Source organism: Spermophilus citellus (assembly GCF_964194105.1).
Source record: "Spermophilus citellus genome assembly, chromosome: 1".
NCBI classification, from domain to species: Eukaryota; Metazoa; Chordata; class Mammalia; order Rodentia; family Sciuridae; genus Spermophilus; species Spermophilus citellus.
Genome location: NC_138182.1, coordinates 39,447,679 through 39,472,788, shown reverse-complemented (window position 1 = coordinate 39,472,788; position 25,110 = coordinate 39,447,679). Strand labels below are relative to the sequence as shown.

At 38.1% G+C, this 25,110-nt stretch overlaps 2 protein-coding genes across 5 annotated transcripts in view; one reads left to right on the top strand and one right to left on the bottom strand.

Moving 5' to 3' along the window:
• CDADC1 (cytidine and dCMP deaminase domain containing 1) overlaps positions 1 to 25,110 on the top strand; it is a 61,547-nt gene that overhangs the window by 2,128 nt on the left and 34,309 nt on the right. For all 4 annotated transcript variants that reach the window (XM_081282856.1, XM_081282857.1, XM_081282858.1 and 1 more), the window contains exons 3-5: positions 12,025 to 12,099; positions 15,998 to 16,175; positions 21,113 to 21,682. In XM_081282856.1, coding sequence (XP_081138982.1) covers positions 12,025 to 12,099; positions 15,998 to 16,175; positions 21,113 to 21,682 — 823 coding nt within the window. The remainder of the gene's footprint in view (positions 1 to 12,024; positions 12,100 to 15,997; positions 16,176 to 21,112; positions 21,683 to 25,110) is intronic.
• On the bottom strand, positions 9,377 to 10,654 carry LOC308650393 (WW domain binding protein 1-like; the record flags this gene model as incomplete). The annotated part of the gene is made up of 1 exon (XM_081296428.1): positions 9,377 to 10,654. One exon carries the CDS (start codon positions 10,652 to 10,654, stop codon positions 9,551 to 9,553), a length of 1,104 nt encoding a protein of 367 aa, XP_081152554.1. The 3' UTR covers positions 9,377 to 9,550.

The window sequence follows — 25,110 nt, the reverse complement described above, 5'->3', positions numbered from 1 at the left end:
GTAAGTTCTCACTATTTGGTTTGGTAATTTTTGATGTTTAGTGTTGTCATTAATTTTTTAGAGGGCCAAAGCCAACTTATAAAAACAATTTTAGGTTAAGTTAAGCATTTTAAGAGTTTTTAGAAAGCAGTTAAAAAGGGCAGGGGGAGAAAGGGATTGCCTCTATCTTCTCACCATGCTAAAAACATCACTGTTGACATTTCTCTTTTTTTTCAATATTATTTTAGTTGTAGATGGACACAATACCTTTATTTTATTCATTTATTTTTATGTAGTGCTGAGGATCAAACCCAGTGCTTCACATGTGCAAGGCTAGTGCTCTGCCACTGAGCCACAACCCTAACACCACTGTTAACACTTTGATACTGTTAACATTTGGATACTTTTCTTCCAATCTTTTTTTAAGCATAAGATTGTTTTCTACTCTTATAAAATTGTGATTATTTTCTGCATTGATATTTTCAAATTGCCAATAATTCTGCTGAAAATTTGCTCTAGATTTTTTTTTTTTTTTTTTTTTTTTTTACAGAAAAGCTATAAATACTTAAATTTCCACTTTACTCTTAAGAGGCCATTCAACACCACCTTTTTATTTTTTGTTTTGATTGCCTTCTTTATTGTGGCTGAAGTTGTGTGGTTAATGCTAGAGATAAAAAGAAGAAAAAAGGGGCTGGGGTTGTGGATCAGTGGTAGAGTGTTTGCCTAACATGTGAGGCACTGGGTTCGATTCTCAGCACCACATATAAATAAATAAAATAAAGGTCCATCGAGAACTAAAAAAATGTTTAAAAAAGAAGAAAAGATATGGTCCTTATTTTCTAATGTGGAGAATAATCAGGCATTTAAATATTAAGATACAGTTATATGATGGAGCCAAGTACAAAATATAAGCGAAGATGCTAACAAGGTTTAGAACCAGGCACAACATGAGGAAGTGAAGGAAGAATTCCACAATGAAGGTAGGATTTACACTGAGACATAAAGAATGAGTAGGCATTTGCTCAAATTGGAGGTTACCATGTAAGTAAGCTTAGAGGAATGAATTTGTGGTCCTCAGCCTGAGAGTGAAGTTGGGTGGAGGATGAGACTATAAATAAGCTTGGGAAGGTAGGTGGGAATCATATTGTAAAAAATCTATGCATTGGGCTGGGGCTGTGGCTGGGGCTCAGTGATAGAGCACTTGCCTACCATGTGTGAGACACTGGGTTCAATCCTCAGCAACACATAAAAATAAACACATAAAATAAAGGTATTATGTCCATCTACAACTAAGAATTTTTTTTTTTAAAGATGTAGGCATTGCAGAGGAGTTTAGATTTTATTCTGTCAGTATCAGGATTGTATTTAGGAATTTTAATAGGAAGTAAGGGAATTCATCTCATGATAAAATTGTGCTTCCCCCCCCATTCTTATGGGAAATATTTTATAAATAGTAAAACAGTATTTAAAATGTTATACATTGTTATTCTCTATTTCTTAACACCATCCAATACCCACCCTGATTTTATTAATGGTTTTGAGAAACTTCTTCATTTCCTTCATGAATTTGGAAATTCCTTTATTTTTTCTACTTGTTTACAGCTTAATATTATTTTATAGATATAGAAGATTCCCATACTGTTTTAGATCTTTTTTGCAGATAAAATTTGTATTCAAGAGCCACAATATTAGAAGCAAATGTTTAGAGCTTTAAGACTTTAAACAGCACATTTTAGCTGAGCATAGTGGCACACACCTGAAATCCCAGCAACTCAGGAAGGTTGAGGCAGAAGAATTGCAAGTTCAAGGCCAGCCTCAGCAACTCAGGAAGGCCCCATCTCAAGATGAAAATAAAAAGGGCTGAGGATGTAGCTCAGTGATAGGATCCCTTTGGGTTCAGTCCCCTGTATTGCAAAACAAAACAAAATAAAAAAGGTAAATTTTAAAAACTGGACTTGTTAGAGGTTGAATAGTAATTTTAAAGAACCTTTTTTTAAAAAAAAAAATAATATCCAGATTTGATTTTATTTTAATTCTGTTTACACACACATACGCCACAAAATATATCCTGTGCTGAAATTAAGTTCTTTTTCAACAGACAAGCACAAGTTTTATTAAATTAGTGAATAATGATATTTATATTTCTATTAGGAAGGAAGTCATTGGCCAACTAATTACCAAACTTTGTTTGCAAATAATGTACACTCTACCATTTCCTTGTTCTTTATGGAGAAAGCTGTGAAGCCTAAGAAAATAACTGAGATAAGGCTTTCAGTTAGCATTTTGGTAAAAAAAAAAAATAGTAATAATTAAATTCTAGACTTAAGGAACTTCATTAGTACAGGGTTTTATATAACTTTATATCTTAACAAAGGATTGAATTTATATTTCCATGTTTTCCCTAAAAGTTATGACTTCTTCTTTCATCTGCACCATGGGAGTTTTTTAAAGGAAAGAAATCAGTCTTTTAACTATTTTATTTGGAGTCTTGTTTAGAAAACCGACTCGAACAAATACCTAATCTATTTAAGGTTTTTAAATCAAAGGTCAGACATAGGAATAAGTACAAAGGGCAGTGGCATCCAATAAAACAAAACTCATGCTTTAAGAATTCCAGCTGACCTAAAATAGAGTTGACTTGAACATTAGAAAGGTCATCAGTCTTCCATCCTCATTCTGACCCTGCCCTGTGACTATTCACTACATTAGTGTCTTCCCAGCTGTGCTCTAGCACCTGTGTCTCCTTGACCCACAGCTGTTGAGGTGGCCTCCACTTCTATTCCTCGCCTACAGGCTTAGGGACTCAGGTACTTAAACTAAGACATCCTTAGGATTATTCTAGCAGTGATAGTTTGGGTTAAATAAGCTTTTGTATGTTAGCTTGGGAACTTGACTGTCATTTTTAACATTATTTATTTAAGAAAATGTGTCTTAAATTTCAGAGAAGCAAATTTACCAAATGTTTAGAAAATCATTTTGGTTGGTTGTCAACTATTTGTCTATCTAATATCAATAAAGTAGAGGTGTATAGTAATTTCATTAGTTCTAATGTCATGACCATTGCAAAGAAGCAAGAATGACAGCATGGAGAAGGGGTAAAATGAAAGGGAGTACATTGTGCTCCACTTTTTTTTTTTATTGTATAAATATAAACTTAAGTCTTAGTCTACATAAAAAAATTTTTAAATCATGCTTTTTTTTTTTTTTTTTTTTGTACTGGGATTTGAATCCAGGAGTGCTTTACCCCTTAGCTACACACCCAGTCCTTTTTATTTTTTATTTTAAGACAAGGTCTCAATCAGTTGCTGAGACTGGTTTTAGTCTTGCATTCCTGCCTCAGCCTTCCAAGTTGTACATACCACCAAGCACAGCAAAAAATCATAATATTAAAACAATAGGAATATAGCTGAAGTTTATATATCATGAATGTTACCATCAAATTTATACTTGTAGAATGATACCCATTTTTTTTGCCTTATTTATTTATTTATACCTGGGATTGAATCCAGGGTCACTTAACCACTGAGCCATACATATCCCTTTTTTATTTTGTATTTGCTTAGGGCCTTGCTAAATTGCTGAGGCTGACTTTGAACCTGCGATCCTCCTGCCTCAGCTTCCCAAGCAGATTATAGGCGTGCACCACCACAGCCAGCACACCTGATACTTCTTTACCAATTACTATAGTATATTTTATCCATTTGAATTGCACATAGTCTTTATAGGGTTGAGTAAGAACTATTGAGGAAAAAAAGATATTCTTTAAGCTAAAATAATAAGATTATGTTACAAAAGCTCCAAGATACAATTTGACATGTGATTGTATTAGAAATACTGTTTTTGACACTTCTACCAGCCTTTTGTCTTTTTAAAAGTGTTCTTATGAGTTACCAAAGTAATATATGTTCATTATATTATAAAATGGGCAGAAGCAAAAACAGTTCCTCACAGTTCTACCACCTAAAGACTTCTAACTTTTTGTTTTTGTTTTCTGCTTCTCAATCTTTTCTGTTTCCTTTATTCATTTGAAATCATTTAGTTCTGGATTTTTCCCTTTTCATTTAATGTAGGAAAATATGTGTAATATTGCATTGGGGCAGCAACCATGTCTAATATTTTTAAGAGTAGCCAAGGCTTTTGTAGCCAACATGCCTGGGTCCAGATCCTGGCTCCATCTCATACTAGTTGTGTCTTTGGATAAGCTGTTTTTACTTTCCTCATCTATAAAGTGGAATGGTACTTAATACATACTATTTGGGGTTTGTATGGGAAATGAATGAGGTAGTTCAGTGTAAAGCTTTTAGTGCTCGGTACATATTATGTTATGTACTATATGTTTTTATTATGATTTTGATAAATTGCATGTCAGTTATAAATTTTTCCAGCCTTAGTGTATTAACTTACAACCATTTCCACACATAACTGGCGTCTGAGTTTTTCTTTGTTGTCAGATATTTACACCATTTATGGGTACTCCTTAAGAATTGTTTATCGAGATAAACATTGAGTATAAAAACTAAGAATTATGGGCTGCGATTGTGGCTCAGTGGTAGAGCACTTGCCTAGCATGTGTGAGGTACTGGGTTTGTGCTGCAGTCTGGCTGGGCACAAAATAACCGAGCCACCACACAGCCTTGTAGATTCAAACAGCAACTCTTTATTCCCGAACTCTCACCGACACTCTACCCACACTTCCCGTGAACACACTGCCTCTACCCAGCTCTGTGCCCCAATTCTCTCAGAACTCCAAAGGAGCGGGCACCTGAGGCAGCAGGATACACCTTAATCCCAGCAGGATCCACCCTAATCCCTGAGCAGGGTCACCTTTCAACCCAAAATGCCATGCGTCATTCCTACTTGGCTATGGCTCTCAGCAGGTTTGGTCCTTAGCATCACATAAAAATAAATATAAAGGTATTGTGTCTATCCACAACTAAAAAAATTTTTTTAAAAATTACCAGAAGTACAACATTAGTTACTTAGTTGGTTTTTTTGTTTTGTTTTGTTTTGTTTAAGATTCCAGTCCAAATTAAGAAGTGATTGGGAGGGAAAGTAATTGTTTGAGTTGTATGAGGGTAACACAATTAAAAATTATGTAGTAGAAATCAAACACTCTAAAAATGGCTGTTATATAAAAATAATTATTTCTCTCACTGGTTCATAATTTTTCATTTTAGTTCAAGTTATACTTATCTAAATTATTGAAGATTACCTTAAGTATAAGAATTAGAATAAATGCTATGAATTACTCTCAGATTTTGGGCTTCACCTTTCCATTGACTCTTTTTAGCCATAGTTCTTTATTTATGCCCATCTCTTTGTAAGAAGAAATATGTCCATTATGCTATTGGTGGAGCTGAATGTGGATGGCATGTTATCAGAACAAAGGTACCTTGTCAGGTATGAAGTATGAAAAAGCTTTCACTTTTATTCTCAAATAACTCTCTCTCTCTCTCTGGAAAGAAAAAAAAAAAGAAAGAATTAGAATGACTGCAGCCAGCTACAGTTGTCACACACCTGTAATCCCAGCAATTAGGAGGTTGAGGCAGAAAGATCACAAGTTCAAGGCAAGCCTCCCCAATTTAGTAAGACCCTGTCTCAAAATTAAAATAAAAAGGGCTGTGGTTGTAGCTTAGTGGTAAATCAAACCTGAGTTCAATCTTCAGTACCATAAAAATAAATAAATAAGAAATAGAATGATGACATTGTTTTCTCATTTTTTCCCTATATATTTCATATTTCTCTCTCCCAGCTCTTTCCATTGTGTCCTTTGGTCCGTTATTTTTATGCTAAAAAAATACTTTTCCAGAACAGAACAGAGGCAGTATAGCATTATAGATAAGATAGTGGGTTTGGGGCTAGATTCTGGCTTACTCCTTTATTAACTATGTGACTGGAGTTGACTTATTTAATCTCTCAGCCACAATTTCCTCATTTGTAAAGTTGTGAGAATTAAATGAAAAAATTTAGAGACTAGTACATGGTGAATACTCAGTAGATGTTAGGTACCCTTATTATCACTTACATTTTTATCACTGCTACTATCAGCTCCAGCCCACAATTCACTTCCAGCCCCATCCCTTCCTCTGCTTCCTGTTTTGCTTAAACAGAAAACTTATTCCCAGGACTTGTATTTTGGTGGTATGGCATATTGAACCCAGTGGTGCTCTACCACTGAACTATATTCCTAGCCACCCCCACCTTTTTTTTTTTTTTTTTTTTTTTTTTTGGTACCTAGGGATGTTTAACTACTGAATCACATTCCTAGCCCCTTCTTTTTATTTAGAGACAGAGTCTTGCTGAGGCTGGCTTTGAGCTCTCCATCCTCCTGCTTCAGCCTCCCCAGCCACTGGGATTACAGGCATGTGCCACAACGACTGGCCCCTAACCCTTTTTATTTTTTTTTGGGGGGGGGGGATGAATTTTTATTTGGGCTTCTCACAGTGGTTACAGCCACTCTGTCTTCAAAACAGTCACAGCACAGGAAATGCGTCACTGAGACTGCCCAGAAAAATCTGACCAGCTGAATCTTATTGCTTAAAATACACATATTCACAATAACTGGCAAATGGTGATGTGCCTCATACAGGAATGTGTTAGCATTTGCAAATCCTCCGACTGTAGCACCAAACCCTCCACCAATCCTTTCATTCTCATTCATCTGGAAAACCAGACTCAACCTAGTCTCTCTGACCCCCTGACTATTCCTTCAGTTCCCTATCTCCTTCTCTGAGCAGGAAGCCTCCAGCAGCCGTGGCCAACCGCGGCTTACTAGTTAAGCCCAGCTTGTCCACTGTGCTTCTTCTCAGGCCTTCAGGGTAAGATGCTTCAGTGAAGCCAACAGTCAATACTCAGACCAGCTCCCCGCTGGGGAAAGAAACCTAGAGGGTCAGATTCATCATTTGATCAGTTAAATGAAGAAGGATTCATTTTGGTAAAACTTGTTCTCCTTGGAGACACTTCAGTGAGTTGTCTGTGATTTCCAAAGGAAGGTAGAAGGTAGGCATCTGAGGGCTGCTGTGCTGTGGCACCCCTCTGGCCACACGCCAGTCCGCCTGTGTCCACTGAACTCAGCAAAGGAAGGACTGTGCTGTGGCACCGTGGAGTCTGCCAAAGCCTCCTGGCAATTCTGGGCAGGCTGATGTCTGGGCCACAGCAAGGCCAAGCTTGTCACTGAATAACCAATCAAGCTTCAGTCTGGAATTCTACTTTTGCCTTCTGTCCCAAATGGTTGTGGACACCCTCTGGGGGCTGAGACTGAAGGCAAGGAGTAGCGGAGGGAGGCAGACAGGTTCAGAGCACGCTTCCATTAACGGGGACAGGACACGGCCTCTGAGCGTCCACAGAGCAATGTGCAAATTGCAGTGATGAGCAGAGTGGAACCTCTACCTTGAGCGCAGTATCTCAGGCAAACATGGGGGCGCCATCGACAATGCTGCCAAATACACTCGAGTACACAGTCAGATGTTTGTTCGGTAAACAGTAAATGCATAAAATAAATTACCTTGAGAGGGCCATGTTTGCTTCAGACGTGTAGTTAACGTGAGCAAGATGGCTGCCATTCAAAGTATCTTCACAGGAACACGGGGTGTGGGGCTCACACACACGAGACACACACACACACACTACAGGTCATTCAAAGTCATCGTCTACAGACTTCACTTTGTTCGACGTGAATTTTGGTTCTGTGGAATCCAAACAGACACTCATTCACCTCACAGCCTTGGATTTGTCTGTTTATATATATATATATATTTGTTTTGTTTTGTTTTCCTTTTTTACTATAACATCAATGCTTAGCCTGAATATCATCTTTCAAAAGTGGGAGAAGAATCAAACTTTTCATATGAACAGGGATGGATGGGGAATGTTAGTTTCAGCTGATTGCTTTCTCCTTTCAGAGTTTTCCTATCAAAGCTCAACTGGTTGTCCAAAACCAGATGACAGTAATAAGGATCCTGTGGTCCTTCTGGAGGCTGCCTCCACCTCCCACCTAGGCCACCAAAACTCCTTACATAGGTTACAGAAAAGTGAGTCATCAAAAAAAAAAAAGTGAGTCAACCACAGATAACCAAGGGATTTCTTCCAAGTGGTCAGTTTAAAACAAACAAACACACAACAACAAGAGACTTATTCAAAATCAAAGAGAAAATACTGTGTGAGAACCAGACTATGGGGCTGCTTTTCCCAGGACCCACAGCTTCCTCAGACCCTCTGTTCAGAAGAGTACAAGGAGATACAAAGTCCTGCAGACCAGGACTAGGGATAGACAAGGACACTGGTCACCTGTGGGCACAGACCAAAGGGCAGAGATGCAGGAAGCTGCACTTCTCTCCACTCCCAGATTTAGGGCCTACTGCTCAGAGCTAACCCACTCCAAGCCCACACACAAACATCTCCCTCTGGCTCAACTGCAGCCACATTCGTGGAAGGCTAACCTGGGAAAGCACAAACTTCCCTTGTCCAGAAGAGAATTCTTGCAAGCCCATTGGTAAGGTTCTTGTTTCTAGCTGGCTTTTGTTTGTTAAAAGAAAAGGCAGTCTACCCTTCCACACCTGAGCCTACTGGGAAGGAAGGGGCCCCTCTAGGATGCACAGTGGTACATTTTCTTGTCACCTGGAATTTGAGAGATCAACAAGCCTCCTACCAACCTATCCACCAGCTCTCATCCTCCCACAGAATCAGCTCAACTCTGGCTGTGCAGACACTGGCAGCCACAGCTGACAATCCCTAGGCCTCTGGCTTCCTTCTTCAACCAGGGCTAAGAAGGGTTGCTTCTGCTGAACTGAGACACAACAAAGTTCTCTTAAACTAAAACCAGAGCATAAATCCACTACATCACCAAGAATCATCGCAGGACACAGTCCCAGTCCCCTTCTTTGGGGGCTTTAAAACACATCTCTCTGAGCAAAGCAGGTAGGTGAGATATGACTTGAAAGCGGGGAAGAAGGGGATGAGGAATGAGTCATGGAACCAACTTCTCAGCCCTCCACTGCCGCAGTCTGTCTGGGCACAAGATAACCGAGCCACCACACCGCCTTGTAGATTCAAACAGCAGCTCTTTATTCCCGAACTCTCACAGGCACTCTACATGCACGTTCTCGGAAAATACACTCCCTCCACCGGGCTCTGCGTACCAATACTCTCAGAACCCCGAGAGAACTCAACGGGAACTCAAGGAGCAGGCGCCTGAGGCAGCAGGATACGCCCTATTCCCAGCAGTATCCACCCTAAACCAGGAGCCACCCTAATCCAGCAGGAGCCACCCTAATCCAGCAGGATCCACTCTAAACCTGGAGCCACCCTAATCCCTGAGCAGGGTCACCTTTCAACCAAAAATGCCATGCGTCATTCTTACTTGGCTATGGCTCTCAGCACTCCACAATACTGTGCTTTTGTGAGGGAGAGGCACCCACACCCCAAACTGTACTTGGAGATGTAGGAAAAAGCAGGAGAGAAGGGAAAAAAAAGTGGCTGTACCACTTCCTCTGAAAGTCACTTAATGCTTCTCTCGTGAGTCTCCCTTACCCTGGTTGCTTTGCCAAGTTTCCGGGCACAGGCAGAGCCTACTCTAGCTGGGGGAGCTGCTGCTCTGGGAGTTTGGCAAGTCCTGCTCATTGATGATGTTGAGCAGCAGGCATGCAGGCGGCCGAGGCAGGTGGGAATGTCCAGGCTCTGGAGCCTGCTCCTCAGAGGGCTGGCAGAGCCCTTCCTCCTCATCACCAGGAGGCCTCACGTGGCAGCTGTCACAGAAGTCCAGGGGCCCATCCAGAGCATCATCAATGAGTGTGGTGAACTCTTTGAAGTCATCGTCATGATGGCCCCGGTTGCACACACACACCTCAATGCCTGAGTCACCTGTGAAGCGGTGATGTCTGCCAGGTGTCTTGTCTTTGCTATCGGGGAGCACACTGCCATGTTCAGAGCTGGAATCTTTCAGTAGCTCCTCCTTACATTCTGAATCCTTGTCCAAGAAGGCCGCTGGGTCTAGCTCCCCCAGGCCGGCCACTGAGCCACTGGGCTCCATTCCGGGGACTTTGGTGGCTGCTCGGTCAGCTGGCACGTCAGAGGGCTCAGGATCAGCGATGCTTGGGGGTCTTGTGCTGCTTCTGCTGGGCACAGACAAGGGGCTGCTCTGTGCCCCCTGGGAGCCCCTGGTAGGATCAGCACCTGGAGGGCTGCCACCTGCAGGGCCACACTGAGGAGGCAGCTGCTGCTGCTGCTCCTGCTGTAGCTGGAAAGCACTGTACGGCGGGGGAGGAGTTAGAGGTCGGTTCACCACTTCGTCATAAGGAGGTAGTAAATAGTTTGGCAAAAACCTGAAATAAAATGGCAGCGCTGAGTAATTGTGGGCTTCCCGGTAGGCAATCAGGTTGATTTCATGTTGCCGCTGCTGGGCCTGAAGGCGGTGCTTGGCTCGGCGGTGGTGGCAGACACAGCAGCAGCTCAGGATGATGATGATGATGGTCCACACCAGCCAGAACCACCAGAGTTCATAGTAGTAGTTGCAGCACCGAGACTGTCCACAGCAGTGTCCTGTGTCACAGATGTAGCTTTGATTGTTGGTATCCACACAGGCTTCCTTATCCTGCAGGGGTTCAGCCCTGACTGACAGGGGACTGGGCAGTGCCTGGAGGAGCAGGAGCGCCATGCCACCCAGGAGCCTTCTCTCCATCCCCCTCCTGCTCCTGCTCCTGCTCCTCTGCCACAGCATGGCCACCTCCCTTTCTTCTTCCCCCTTTTTATATTTTGTTTTGAGATGGGATCTCACTAAGTTGCCCACGCTGGCCTTGAATTTGTGATCTTCCTATCTCAGCTTTCTGAGTAGCTGGGATTATAGGTGTGTGCCACCACACCCAGAAGGACATAGTTTTTGTTTGATAAACTTATTGGGATTGTTCCATTTCTGTTATCCAGTACTTGTTTCACAAGGCCAAGGTCAGCATTCATCAAGTTCCTGTTCCTACCTCAAAAATTTCCCCCAATTTGTTAACTATCCCATTTTTCGACTCACTGAATTCTACTATATCATCTTGTTTGTGTTTATAAATCATAAGTTCTATGAGGGTTGCATCTTGAGCAAGTAGGTCTATGGTTGACCTTTATCTAAAGTCTTTGGATCCTGCCTCAAAACTTTGTTTCACCTTTAATTTTCACTTTTAGAGGAGACTTAAGGACATCTCTGTATTAGGTTTTTATTGATGCTGTAATGAATTACCACAAAGTTAACTAAAACAAAAATTTATTATTGTACAGTTCCGGAGGTCAGAAGTCCAAAATGGGTCTCATTGTAAAATCAAAATGTCAGCAGGGCTGAATTCCTTCTGGAAGCTCTAGAGGAAGTCTATTTCCTTGCCTCTTATAACTTTGGAGACTACCTGTATTCCTTGGCCCATGGCCCCTTCCATCTTCAAAATGAGCATTGGCCAGTTGACTCTCAGTTGTCTCACTTTGCCTTCCCTGCTTGCCTCATCTGCTTACTACGACCTTTTAGTAACCTTGGACCTACAGGATTATCTCCCCATCTCATGATAAATGATTGGCAGCTTTCATTACATCTGTAACCTTTATTCTCTTTTATCATAAAACATAATATAGTCACAGGCTCCAGGGAGTGGGACAAAAGATCTTCAGGAGCCATTACTCTACTATAATCCATATATAATACCTTTGCTACATATTTCCTTATCTTCTCAACTCTAATGACCTACCTCTATTCCAACTTAGTCATTCATAGCCATGGGCCACCCTTTGGACTTTTCCATTGCTCAAAAGTGCCTCAATTCTGAAATCTTAAACTATAGAATTTTTCTTTCTAGTCACAATTTCTAATATTATATAAAAATAGCCAGGGGAGATTATATAGGCCTTATTTACTATGTTAAGTGTAGTCTGGATTTGATCCTGAACAAAGTGAGAAGTCCGTGCAGAGTTTCATCAAAGAGAAAACAAATGAATGGTCTAAAGTCAAGGAGACCACCTTTTAAATATGGAAATATTGGATTAATCATATTAATTTTTCCCTCTTAATCTGATTTTAATTAGGAAAATGAAGAAGACAAATGTGGACCCTTAGGAGATGATAAAGAGATGGCCAGAGAATCTACTGACAAAAAACAGGTAAACCATTACCATTGTTACAAAAAAAAATTGTTCATAATAACAAAGCAAAAGGAATAATATAAAGAAGGATAAAAGACCCTCTTACACCCAAGTTTGCCATTTCTACTTCCAAGGGGGGTTCTTAATACTCTTCTAAAAATATGTGCATATACAAACCTATATGTCTGTCCTATTTTTAAAAAGTCAAATTTGTGATTTGCTTCTATATCTTGCTTTTTAAAATTTTTCAAATTTTTCTTAATACCGTCGAACATTAATTCATAGAAATATGTTGAAAAATATTCTCCTATGGTTCTCTCAAGTGCCTATATATCTTGGTGGTTGTGTCAAAAATGCAAGGCATCGATTGCTCTTTATGTAGATCATTTCTTAGAGTTGTGTTTACAGCAAGCAAAATTGAGGGTTTAGGTAATGTCCCTCTCAGGGGCAAAGAGCAGATCAGATTACTGTTGGCTGTAAAACATCAGAATCCCCAGGCTCAGTGTCCCCATCCTATAACACAAACTGGCAACTATCTGCATCACCTCCCATGGGACTTGAGGGCAAGATACCATCACAAATAAGATGCTCATACTGCAGTATTGTGAATAGTAAAATCCTTTCTTTCTGACCCAAGAGTTTCATGTCTTCTAAGAGTATATATGAAAGAATAATAGGTTAACATATTAGTTGGTAAGCAGATTAAAATCAAAGGCTAGACTTGAAACATAAACCTTGTTCTTTCTAATATTTCTTAGTATTTTCTTTTTACTTTATTTTTAAGTTTCCCAGAGATTCTGATTCATTGGTGTGGAATAGAGACTAAGCATGTATATGCTGAAAAGAATTACCTGGGTGATTCCGGTGTACATTCTGGAAAAGATTTCCCAATTTGTTCTTTGAGTGAGTCTCTAAAACACCCAAAAAGAATATAGAAATAATTTCTCAGAATATTTAGATGTTTGAGAAACATAAAGGAAAAAATAGTGAATCACTGTTTTAAGTAAATGTAGTAAATATATAAAACAGACTGTCCTCTTTTGCCCATGTTTTAATGTAAAACTCTGACTAGGATTACATAGATGACTTGCCAAGATGTTAGTGAAGTGAAGCAAAATCAAGATCCAGAACAGTGATTCACTGAAAAGATTCAGTCTTCTGGGAGTTGCAGTAAGTGGAAGTGCCCAATGGAATGCAACTTAGGCTTTTATATGTTTTGTTTTTGTTAAGTTTGGGATGGAAAAATCTTTGCCTCAAACTTGAATATTTTGGCCTCAACTAGAAGCAAAATGAAATATATATTCATTCCTCCTGGAGGTACAAAGAATTCTAGTGGGGGGGGGGGAAAGGTGGTAAACTTGGCAGAAAAGATTGTTCTGATAAAAAATAACTTGATGAATATGCTTCCCTTTACTTAAGTAACAATTTTTAAAAACATCTTTTGTGGTCAGAATTTCTGGTTTTATTTCTAATTAACTACTTGACAATTTAAAGTTAACATCATTCAATTCAGTTGCAGCCACTCCCACTGATTGTGTTAATTTGGTTAAACAACATGGGCTCTGGTACCAAGAACTGGGGGACAGTACTGGGGCACTTTACCACTGAACTGCATCCCCAGCCCTTTTAGTTTTTTGAGACAGGATCTCACTAAGTTGCTAAGGCTGGCTTTGAATTTGCAAGTCTCCTTCCTCAGCCTCCTGAGTAGCTAGAATTACAGGCATGGTACACCATGCCTGGTTGGTGCTAAGATTTTTTAATAAGGCATCATAAGTTGTTTTCTAAAGTGACCAGTTTTTAAACAAACTTGATGGAAGTATTCAGAAGTAGACGATAACATACTTTGTATTTAAGGAACATAAGATTCTAAAATAATATGGAAAGGTAAATTTGAAGCTCATTTTAAAAGCTAATACAGACAAATCTTTCATATTTTAGGTGTATTGTTAGATGTAGGTTTTATAAATGTCTTTATAGTTTAGGAGATGGTTGGTTAGCTCAGAAAGGGAATTTCATGAAATCTCTATTCCTTTTTTCCAGGCATTTCACAAAATATCCTTCCTAATTCCGAACGTTTATACTAATAAATCAACTGACACTTGACTATTTTATTTTATAGTACTTTGGTCTTATCCTTAAAGTGATTTCAAATATGTTCTGATAGGGAATCAATATAGAGTAAAATCCTTTTGGAAGGAGGTGGGGAATAAGGGGACATCCTATCTTCAGCCCAAGTTCCTTTCATGTCATGACTACATTCCCAAACCCAAGGATCAAGTTTACATTCCTTACTATAGAATTGTCTTTATTTTTGTTTTGCTGTGAAAACAACATAGACTACTTTGTGCCTTAGGTAGGACTGATTTTGTTTTTTACTTCTCTGTTTTATCTGATTTTTTTTTTTTTTTTGTACTGATGAGGATTGAACCCAGATCCTTATACCTGCTGGGCAAATGCTCTGCAACTGAACTACATCCTCAGCATGCCCCACTGCCACCTTTATTCTGTTTTATTTTGAGGTGGGATCTCCCTGAGTTGCTCAGTCCAGTCTTGAACTTGAGATCTTCCTTCCTCAGTCTCCTATGTAGCTGGGGTTATAGGCACGCACCACCTTGACTAGCTGTTTTATCTAATATTAGTATTTTTACATGAGCTCCTTTTTCACTGATATTTTCATAAGTCAGGGTACTTTAGATTCTAAGTAGCAGAAAGTCTTCACTCAAAGAGTCTCATTAGAACTCTAGAACCCTAGGTAGTGTCTAGCCTTCATGGCTTAATTTCAGGTCAGCCCAGTCTCCTCTGGAATACTGCCAAGGAACTCACTTTGGCTGTCAGTTCTCTTTCCTGACACCTGACAGTATGACTTTTGTTTGTGTGTTATAACTTACCTATATAATTATAGTGAGGGACCCAGATACATGAGTCTAGACTGTCATAGTGTTGAAAAATATTCAGCCAGTTTTTAGGATGTTGAGAATTTTCTTTTTTTTTTCAGTGATGACCTCTCTTTCATTCTGCTTTTTACTATCTGTGAATTCTTTTGGAAAGTTCTCTGGGCTTGATTTATCCATGTGTAAAATGAGAGGGGTTTCCAAATCTTTCCTTTTTAACAACTAGAAGCTTAATACCTAATAGTCCTAGACTTGGTGTAAAAACCAAGTGAAACCAACTTGGCTCCTGCCCTTTACTAGGTTAAATTGTATTTATCTTTCACTAGAATACAATAGTGATAATTTCCACATTTAATTGTTTGGTTAGTAGAGCCTCAGTTTTAAAAATTTCTGATCTAAAGTAAACACAAAATTTCAGAAATTGTTTTGGACCTAATGCAAAATGTACTTTTGTACAAACTATGTTCAGATAAAGAACTAATCAAAATTTTCATTTTATTAATAAATCAAGTATTATGACAATCATGAGTTATAATTAATAACTTCTTGCCGCAGTCTGGCAGGGCACAAAATCACGAGCCACTCACAGCCTTGTAGATTCAAACAGCAATTCTTTATTCCCGAACTCTCACTGGCACTCTACACCCACGGTTCTGGGAAAATACACCCTCCACCGGGCTCTGCGTACCAAATACCATCTGAATCCCCACAATGGGAACTCAAGCAGTGGGCGCCTGAGGCAGCAGGATACGCCCTATTCCCAGCAGGATCCACCCTAAACCCAGATCCACCCTAAACCCTAGGGCGGATCCGCCCTAATCCCTGAGCAAGGTCACCTTTCAAATCAAAACTCTCAAACATTCATGCAATGTCACTGCAAATGACCTGGGTCCAAGGCAAGCCCATTTCCACAACGGAGAGTCCTCCCTCTAAGCAACATTGGGTAGGCTGACAAGGAAATTGCCATGCGTCATTCCTACTTGGCTATGGCTCTCAGCAACTTCTTATTTTGTATCTCACTGTAGGTGAAGAAAACTGGTCTCGTGGTGGTGAAAAACATGAAAATTGTTGGTCTCCATTGTTCTAGTGAAGATCTACATGCTGGGCAAATTGCTCTTATTAAACATGGGTCAAGGCTGAAAAACTGTGATCTTTATTTTTCCAGAAAACCATGTTCTGCTTGTTTGAAAATGATTGTAAATGGTAAGTGCAGATAAGGCTTTGTTGGGGATTAGGAATAGATTTGAGAGCAAACAAGGGAACAAATTGCCTAAATCTCACAGAGATCATTTGGAAATACTGATGTATGTCTGAAGACAGTTTGAGACACTGTGCAAAGAGTCAGAAAACAAAGATGCTGTCCTCAACTCTGTCCACTAGTCAGCCTAATGACCCTCAGTGAATTAGTAGACTAGTGCTACTATCTCTAAGAAACCCTAAGATCTCAGTGGTTTAATATATTGGACATCACTCCTGTCATAGCCCAGGTGTTGCCGAGCAACAGGCAGCTTTTCTCTATGTAGTTGATTCACAGGCCTAGGCATCTTCCATCTTACTACTGTTGTCATACCTGGGGCTTTGAGTCCTCTGAAGCCAGAAGAGGAAGGAAAGAGTAGAGAAGGCATAACTGCTTTTAAAAGCACAGGCCTCAGGAATGTCTGGGGGTACAACTCAGTTGTATAATGTTTGCACAGTATGCACAAGACTCTGTTCAATCCCCAGCGCCACCAAAATGAAAAAAAAAAGTTTTAAAAACAAATAACTAATATGGCTCCTAATTCTTTCCCCTCAGGGTGTTACTTGGAGACCAAAATAACAATTTAATGAATACATCATCTAGTGTTCAATGATTGATATATGCTGTAAGTGATAAAATGATCTCAGAGGTGAAAATGATCCCTGTAGGTTGTTATGTTATGAAAGTTTGGGGCTTAAACTGGATCCTGATAGGTCACTCATACAGGAAGGGGAACTCATGGGTGGTCAGGAACAGCAGTCTTTGTAGCATCACTCAGTTGTAAGAAGAAAAGTCCAGTATTTGAAATGAAAGATTATTCCTAAGAAAATAGTGACAGATGGCTTATAATGGTAGATTGGGGCTTTAGTGGAGAACCTTGAAAAATTACATAGCCTCTGAGCTTTATCTTATGGGACAGAATTCCAGGACCTGTTTTTTAACTGTTTTTATGTACATCCAAGTCTTATAAATACTGATCAGATCTATGTTGAGGTTGGTGCCTTGAACGACACAAGGAAAAACTTCCAGGAGAAAGGTCATGTGGTTAGGAGCTTCCTGGCCTGCAACAAGTATTGCAAGCCTTCAGGTATGTTAAGAGTGACTCTGTAGTCTCTCCACTGTAGTTCCTAATAGAGAAGATAGGTATCACAGTGGTCATGGCTTTTTTTCCTCCTTTGCCCAGTTAACCAGGCAAATTGGACATTCATTTAATCATTTATGTTCAGTTGACTTATGATTCCCATTATAGATGATATGCAGCTATTAAAGGTTTTTGAGCAAGATGAAACATGATTAAATTTTTGTTGTTTTTACAGAATTGGATCAGGGAGAAGTTAGCTTGTTTAGCCGACTGATTAGTTCAGATGGTGACATTGATATAGAAAGGAAAGAATGTGAAAGAACCAAAATATGTTGACTGATGTGTTCTAGAGTCAAGGGAGAAGAATGAATAAAAGAACTGCCTGTTCTAAAAGCACCCCTGATCACCTCAGAGCTAAGGCTTAGAATCGCAGGGGAGTGAGAGTCACTCACTACAGCTTCAGTCTGCCAAGAGAGAGAATAAAGTGTGGAAAGAGACCTAGGATGCATTTATGCTGGTGATAGACCCATAAGTAAATAAAATTGCTCTGTTGGTTTAAGTTTACATATTAGTTATCTTGGGAAGGTGGCATGGTTGAACTTATGCTGTAGCTGAACTCCTTTAGTTCCTATCACTGTTACTTCCGGTTAAACCAAAGCAGTCATTTCCTAGCATGGTGATTCTCCTGATGGTCTACAAGGTCAACATGTTTTCACAGTAATGCTACATTCACACTAAAGTGACCAAAACAGTGGTGAGTAAAACCACTGTTGCTATAGACAAGCAAACTGCCCTAGCAGTCCTTATGCTCTTCACTGCACAAAGAAATAGTTTCACATAAGAAGGGCTTTTATGAAACAGTAAGAGTCATTAATTTCATTAAATTCTAATCCTGAATACACATCTTTTTAATATTCTGTGTAAGGAAAGAGGACTTTGTTATAAAATACTTTTATTACAAACCTAATGTGAAGGTTGCCTTAAGGAAAACCACTTATGTGACTGTTTTGAGTTGCAAACTAAAATGATTCACTTTTTTCATGAAACACCATAATTTGACAGACTATGGTTATTGGCTATTTTGCCTCAAAAATGAAGTGAACCTGTCACTTTCAGGAAACAATTGACATTATTTGCTGCTAATCATAAAATTTGAGCATTCAAAGTGAAAATTAGAATTTTAGAAAACCATATCCACCACTTTGAGCTTGACAACTTCCTGATATTTATACTCTTAGGATGAGATTGGTGGTGATAGTAATGGACTTTTTTTGAGTATTGTAAAATCAATATCACATTTTCCAAATGACCAGTGCACAAAACTACAGAATCATGCATGAGTAAAACAGCCATTCTAAGTACAAGACAGACCAGGGTATAGATACAAAAAGTTTGTTGATATGGTTTCAGATTTCACATTCTAATCTTTTTCTTTCTTTTTTTTTTTTTTTTTTTGGTGGTGGTGGTGATGGTGCAGGCATCAGGGATTGAACCCAGGGCCACCTAACCACTGAGCCACATCCCTACTCTTTATATATTTTTTAATTTTGAGACAGGGTCACACTAAGTTGCTTAGAACCTCACAAAGTTACTGAGGCTAGCTTTGAACTCACAATCCTCCTGCCTCAGCCTCCTAAGCCATTACCTGGGATTACAGGCATGGGTCACAGTGCCTGGTTTGTAACCAGTCTTTAAGAAACTATTTCTTGTCAAATATTTACAATAGTGTCAAAAAAGAATGTTTACAATTATCTAACATGGCTGTTCAAATACTACTTTTTCAACTACATGTCTGTATGAGGCAGAATAATTTTAATATACTTCAGTGTAAACAACCTGTTGGCAACAGATTGAAAGCAGAAGTGAATTTGGGAATCCAGCTGTCTTTCTATTAAGCCACATACTAAATACATTTGTAAAAATTCAATGCCGGGCTGAGGATGTTGCTCAAGTGGTAGCGCGCTCACCTGGCATGCGTGTGGCCCAGGTTCGATCCTCAGCACCACATACAAACAAAGATGTTGTGTCCGCCGAAAACTAAAGAAAATAAATATTAAAAATTCTCTCTCTCTCTCTCTTAAAAAAAAAAAAAAATTCAATGCCATTTTTCTCACTAACTTTGGTTAACTTGGAAAATAGTTTCTTATCATAAAACTGTTATGTATATTAATGACTCTTTTTGTTATTTTAAATGAATTAATAAATATTTTTTAATTTTTAATAAAATAAATATCAAAAGATGCTATCCATACAAACAAAAACTCTTTGGGGTCCTCAATAAAGGGATCCTAAGATCAAAAAATTTGAGAACCTCTACTATAGCACTTACCAGTAGTATTGAACATTTTAAAGGTGATTCATCTTCCCTTCTTGGATTGGGATTACTAGGAGCAACTAAGATTCATAGATGAATGTTTTACCATCGCTGCTAGTCAGGAAATGGATTATGAGAACTTGAACAGGGAAGATGAAATGCAGCAAGGGGAAAGACTGTATCTGAGCTGTGAGGCCTTTGAAATTGCTTTGCAGCTCAAACCACAGTGAGTTAGGAATAGCAGAGAATAGGCAGAAATACACATCTGTTTACTTTTTAGCTCATCTATTACTTTGAAAGATGGGACACCAGAGGGCTATCTGTCTATTCACTTCTGGGCACAATCATAAAAAAAGTCTCTCCAAGCTGAAATTACATGAGACTACCAGCAAGAAAAAAGTCTTTGTTGTAAACTATTCGTTAATTGACAAATATTTGGGTATTTGTGTATAAGGTACCTTCATTGTTCAAGTTCAGATACAAATTAAAATATTTTTTCATATGTTTGTTATCTAGTTATATTTTTCTCTTTTGTAAATTTTTCATATCTTTTGTCTCTCTTGAGATCTCATTCTTTTTGTCAATTCATATGTACTCTCAATGATTTAAAGTCTTTTCTGTGTATTAAAGATTACCAATCTTTCCTCTGCCTCATTGATTGAAAAATGTTCCTTTATTTTCTTGTTTTGTCTTCAGTGTTGTGGCTTAAATGAATTAATATTGCTGACACACCACTACTCTAGCATCACATAAGTAATTTTCATGTTATGAATTCTATGTGGACACTTTTTTATAACTATGAGGAATATATGATTTATCTAACCATTCCCTATGTTGGTTGTCTATTATTTTTAATGTTTTAAAGAATGCTGCATTGACTGTGTATACATGAATTTTTCTTTCCAGAAGAATTCTGAGTCCAAGACAGAATCATTTGTAATGCATTGATGAATTGTTGATTTCTAAATACAAAACTTTAGACATGACCAAATGCTATTTGTAACATTTCTAAAAGCAGCCATGGCACTGTGGAAGGTGCTGGTATACAGTCCCAGTGCTGGGCTTTGGGACCATACTCAGCAAAACCAGTGAATCCACAAATCCTTCCCCTGGGCTCTGTTTGGGGTCAATTAGCTTTGTCTCAAAAAGCAAAAGTGTAAATATTTTAAGTTTATAGGCAATGTCATATCTGTCACAGCTACTCAACTCTGCCATGCAAAGGCAGCCAAAGATTGTATAAATGAATCAATGTGTCTAATTTTGTGTTATGATATAGTCTTGTGTTTTTTCAAATTAGTTAACCTGTGAGCTGTACAAAAATTCTCAATTGACCAGATTTGGCCTATGGATAATTATTTGCCAAACCTCAGATGGATTAATAGGTGACTTCATGATAGACATTTATTGTATTGGGCCCTCTTGATCTACTGCATTGCTAGGATGGGTTTATCAAGAAAATGTATATTCAGCATGTATCAGATAATTATCTTTCATATTTTGTATTTCAGCTGGAGTTAATCGAATTTCATATTGGCCTGCTGATCCAGAAATAAGTTTGCTTACTGAGGCTTCTAGTTCTGAAGATGCAAAGTTAGATGCCAAAGCTGTGGAAAGACTGAAGTCAAACAGTCGGGCCCATGTGTGTGTCTTACTTCAACCTTTGGTGTGTTATATGGTGCAGTTTGTAGAGGAGACTTCCTACAAATGTGACTTTATTCAAAAAATTACAAAGACAGTACCAGATGCTAACATTGACTTTTATTCTGAATGTAAACAAGAAAGAATAAAAGAATATGAAATGATATTTTTGATTTCAAATGAAGAAATGCATAAGCAAATCCTGATGACTATAGGTCTGGAGAACCTGTGTGAAAATCCCTACTTTAGCAATCTGAGGCAAAACATGAAAGACCTTATCCTAATCTTGGCCACAGTAGCTTCCAGTGTGCCCAGCTTTAAACACTTTGGATTTTATTGTAGTAATCCAGAACAGATTAATGAAATTCACAATCAAAGTTTGCCACAAGAAATTGCAAGGCACTGCATGGTTCAGGCCAGGTTATTGGCATATCGGACTGGTGAGTTAAATGCTTAGTTCATAAATTGGGGCAAATTGGTTTGGTTGTATTTGTCTCAGAAGTAAAGTGGTATGCATCTTATCTATGGCAGAGTTCATTTGCTCCTAGATATTAAAGTTTGGCTGTTCATGCTGAAGTTTGTGAGACTCTTGTGTAGGCAGCTCTTCCTATGAGCAGTTTGGGACTTCCTTGTGGCCCTTTATTCAGCACTACATTTATAATTCAGGACCAAATTATCTAATTCGTCTTTCTCCTTGCATTTATGATTTCTGTTTGTCAAGCCTTCCACTAAAAATGGGACAAAGAGAAAACTAAAATCACTCTTGTTAACTCTTCAATATTGTTTGTATTGAGTATTTGATGAAAACTTGGAAATCTGTAAAATTAAAAATATGAATTCAAAATAACTAATACAATGAAAGTAAAGGAATGTTGGTTATTGCAGATTTTCTCAGTTGCCGGTATGTCTTTAATCAGAAAACTGAGAAATTAAACATTTTTACTTTATTATGTTGTGTATGTGGAGAAGGAAAATATTACTTGAGAATATTCTTTATTGTGATAAAATGTATCTGTATTTCCAATTATGGAGCAGTATTTTCAAGAATTACTAGATGTAGTATTTTTTGAAAGAGAATCATGACCACTTTAAAAAATGCAACTTGAAAATAAGTGGGAAAAATGCAGGCAGGGAGAACAGTAGAGTAAGATTAGTTTGTGGAGTGGACTATAATAGGAATTTTAAATTATCCCAAAAAGGAGAAAAGAAGGAAAATCAGAAAAGGTCCATGCCAATGCTATTGGTCAGATTGAAATAAATTCAGTAGAATGGAGGAACTCAACTGACAGCATGTTTTGCAGAATCACCACAGAAACTTTAATAAAAAGTATAGATGCTCAAACTCCTCCCCAGACCCTGTTCAACAATTGCTCTAACCAAGTGTGACCTAGATCTATTTTTTAAAAACTTCTTCAAGGAGCCAGGGATGGTGGCACACTCCTGTAATCCCAACTACTTGGGAGGCTGAGGCAGGAGGATCATAAGTTCAAGGCTAGTCTGGGCAACTTGGCAAGACGCTGTCTCAAAGTTTTAAAAAAGAATAAAAAGGGCTGTGTGTGTAGCTTAAGAGTAAAGTGCCTCTGGGTTCAATAGACCAGTCCAAAACAAAAAGACATGATGAAAATGAATTCCAAAACCTCTGAAGTTCTAAAACAAATTGCAAGTGGGGGTTTAATAATTGCTTTTTAAATGATTAATAATGAGGATCCACAGAGGTGTTGTTAAATGAATGCTTCTTGGATATTAGAGTAGCAAAAAGTGACAAAATGTGTTCAGACTCATGGGGGGAAAGAGTAAAAGGCATCTCATGTTATCTACCTGGTTTAAGTGTTGAGTTATGATCTCCTTTTGTGTCCTAGAAAAAGTGTTTTCCAAAACCATTTTTATATGGATGAAAACTTATCCTATTGGAAAACACACGTAGTAAAGAATATTCTCTTGGTGTAATTGATCTTTGCAAGGCAGCAGAGCTGCATGCTGATGAAAAAAATCACATCTTTCCCTCTCCTAACAAGGTTTAGTCTATCCCCAGACTGAACAGAAAATGTGGATCCTGAGATTAAAAAACATAACATGAAAAAAAAAATGTTGATAGGAAAAGTAGACTCTTAAAATGAAGAATCTCTGTTTTCATTTTTTACTTCTGATTTATGTACATATTAATAGAACTTACCAGTCAAGATTTTGTTTTTGCTCGCAAATATAATCTTATGTTTATAATATTGTCCACTTGCCTCAGAAATGAGCATAAAGCCATTGATTTATATCTTTTTTCCTCATGTTAAGGTCTAGGTCACGTAAAGGTCTAGGAAGAAACAAAATTTTGTTTATGCCATAATCTCCTTTTCCTCCACACTGTAGAAGCCCGTCACCAGACATCCTCTAGACCTCAGTATCCCATTCATCTTCAGGGCACAGCACACATCTATGTCTTTCCTTAGTAAGCCTTCTGCCCAGTCAGCTGTGAGTTGCTGGAGGAACATTCACCATACTTGGAACACAGGCACTCAAAAAATGGAAGCCTTTGTTGTGGAATTCTTAATGGCAAAGAGGGAGGTGGAGGAAAGGCAAATAGATTGGGTCACAAGGGCCGAACTTCATTCACTGAATTTCTCTGCCTGTTTTCTTACTTACAGAAGGGAATCAACTTTTATCTTTAGATGAAAATGAGATGGTGAATAAAAAGTGCTTAACATAAATTACTTAAATCCTTTGTAGTATGATTTTAAAAGCCTGAGTACTTGAACTGGAGATGGGAAATTTTATTGGCATATCATAACTTTTAAAAAATTAGTTATAAGGCATCCTAGTTTTTTAATATAAAGTGGCACAAATTTTCTTTGTGCTTTTACTGAAAAAAGTAGGTATTAAAATATATATTTTAATTGGAAGGATTTTAACTTGTAAGAAATTGTAAGGGGAAGCCATAGTTTCACTCATCAGTATGATAATGAACTTAGGTAAGTTTACAGATAATTCTTATTTTTTCTATGTAAGTATATCATCCAAACTACATTAGTCCTCTAAGATTTTGACAAATACTATGGTTTTCATAATTAGTGTATATTTGTCTTAGGAATTTGAAACTCACCCTATGTGGAAGGAAACTAGATCCTAATATGTGTAGTTTCTTTCTTTCTTTTTTTTTATATTTTTTTAGTTGTAGTTTGATACAATACCTTTATTTTACTTACTTATTTTTATGTGGTGCTGAAGATCGAACCCAGTACCTCACACATGCTAGGCAAGGGCTCTACCGAGGAGCCACAACCCCAGCCCCCTAATATGTGCAATTTCTATTTTGGTTTTTTATTTTTTGTTTCACATTAATGGTTTTAAGAAGGACCACTTATTGCAAAAGTTTTTGTTCTGCAAGAGAATTAAAATTTTATGTTTATAACTTCTGCCACTTGATTCAGAAATGACCATAATATCACTAACATAGCATTCTTTTCCCTCTTAAACTATGCAGGTCAAGAAAATGACAATATTTTGTTTAAATCAAAATTTTCTTCATGTATCTTTCACCAGTATGTAGACATGCAGATATAAAAGTTCATAAAGATTTTATTTTTTATTAGAAGTTTGAAAAAAAAAAAAAGAATTAAAAAAAAAAAAAGAAGTTTGAACTTTTTGCATAGCAAGAACACTTCCATAAAATATATTTTCCATGATTAGAACGTTAAAAAGACTAGAAGACACATTTGATTGTTGTGAGTAGATATTGTACTCACAATTATCAAAAACTACTTTTTTACTCAGTTACATCATCTATTAGAAGTAGTCATTTAGGAACTGAACAGACTGTTCTCAAAATAAGTACAAATGGCCAATAATTATATGAAAAAAGTTTAGCATCTTTAGGGAA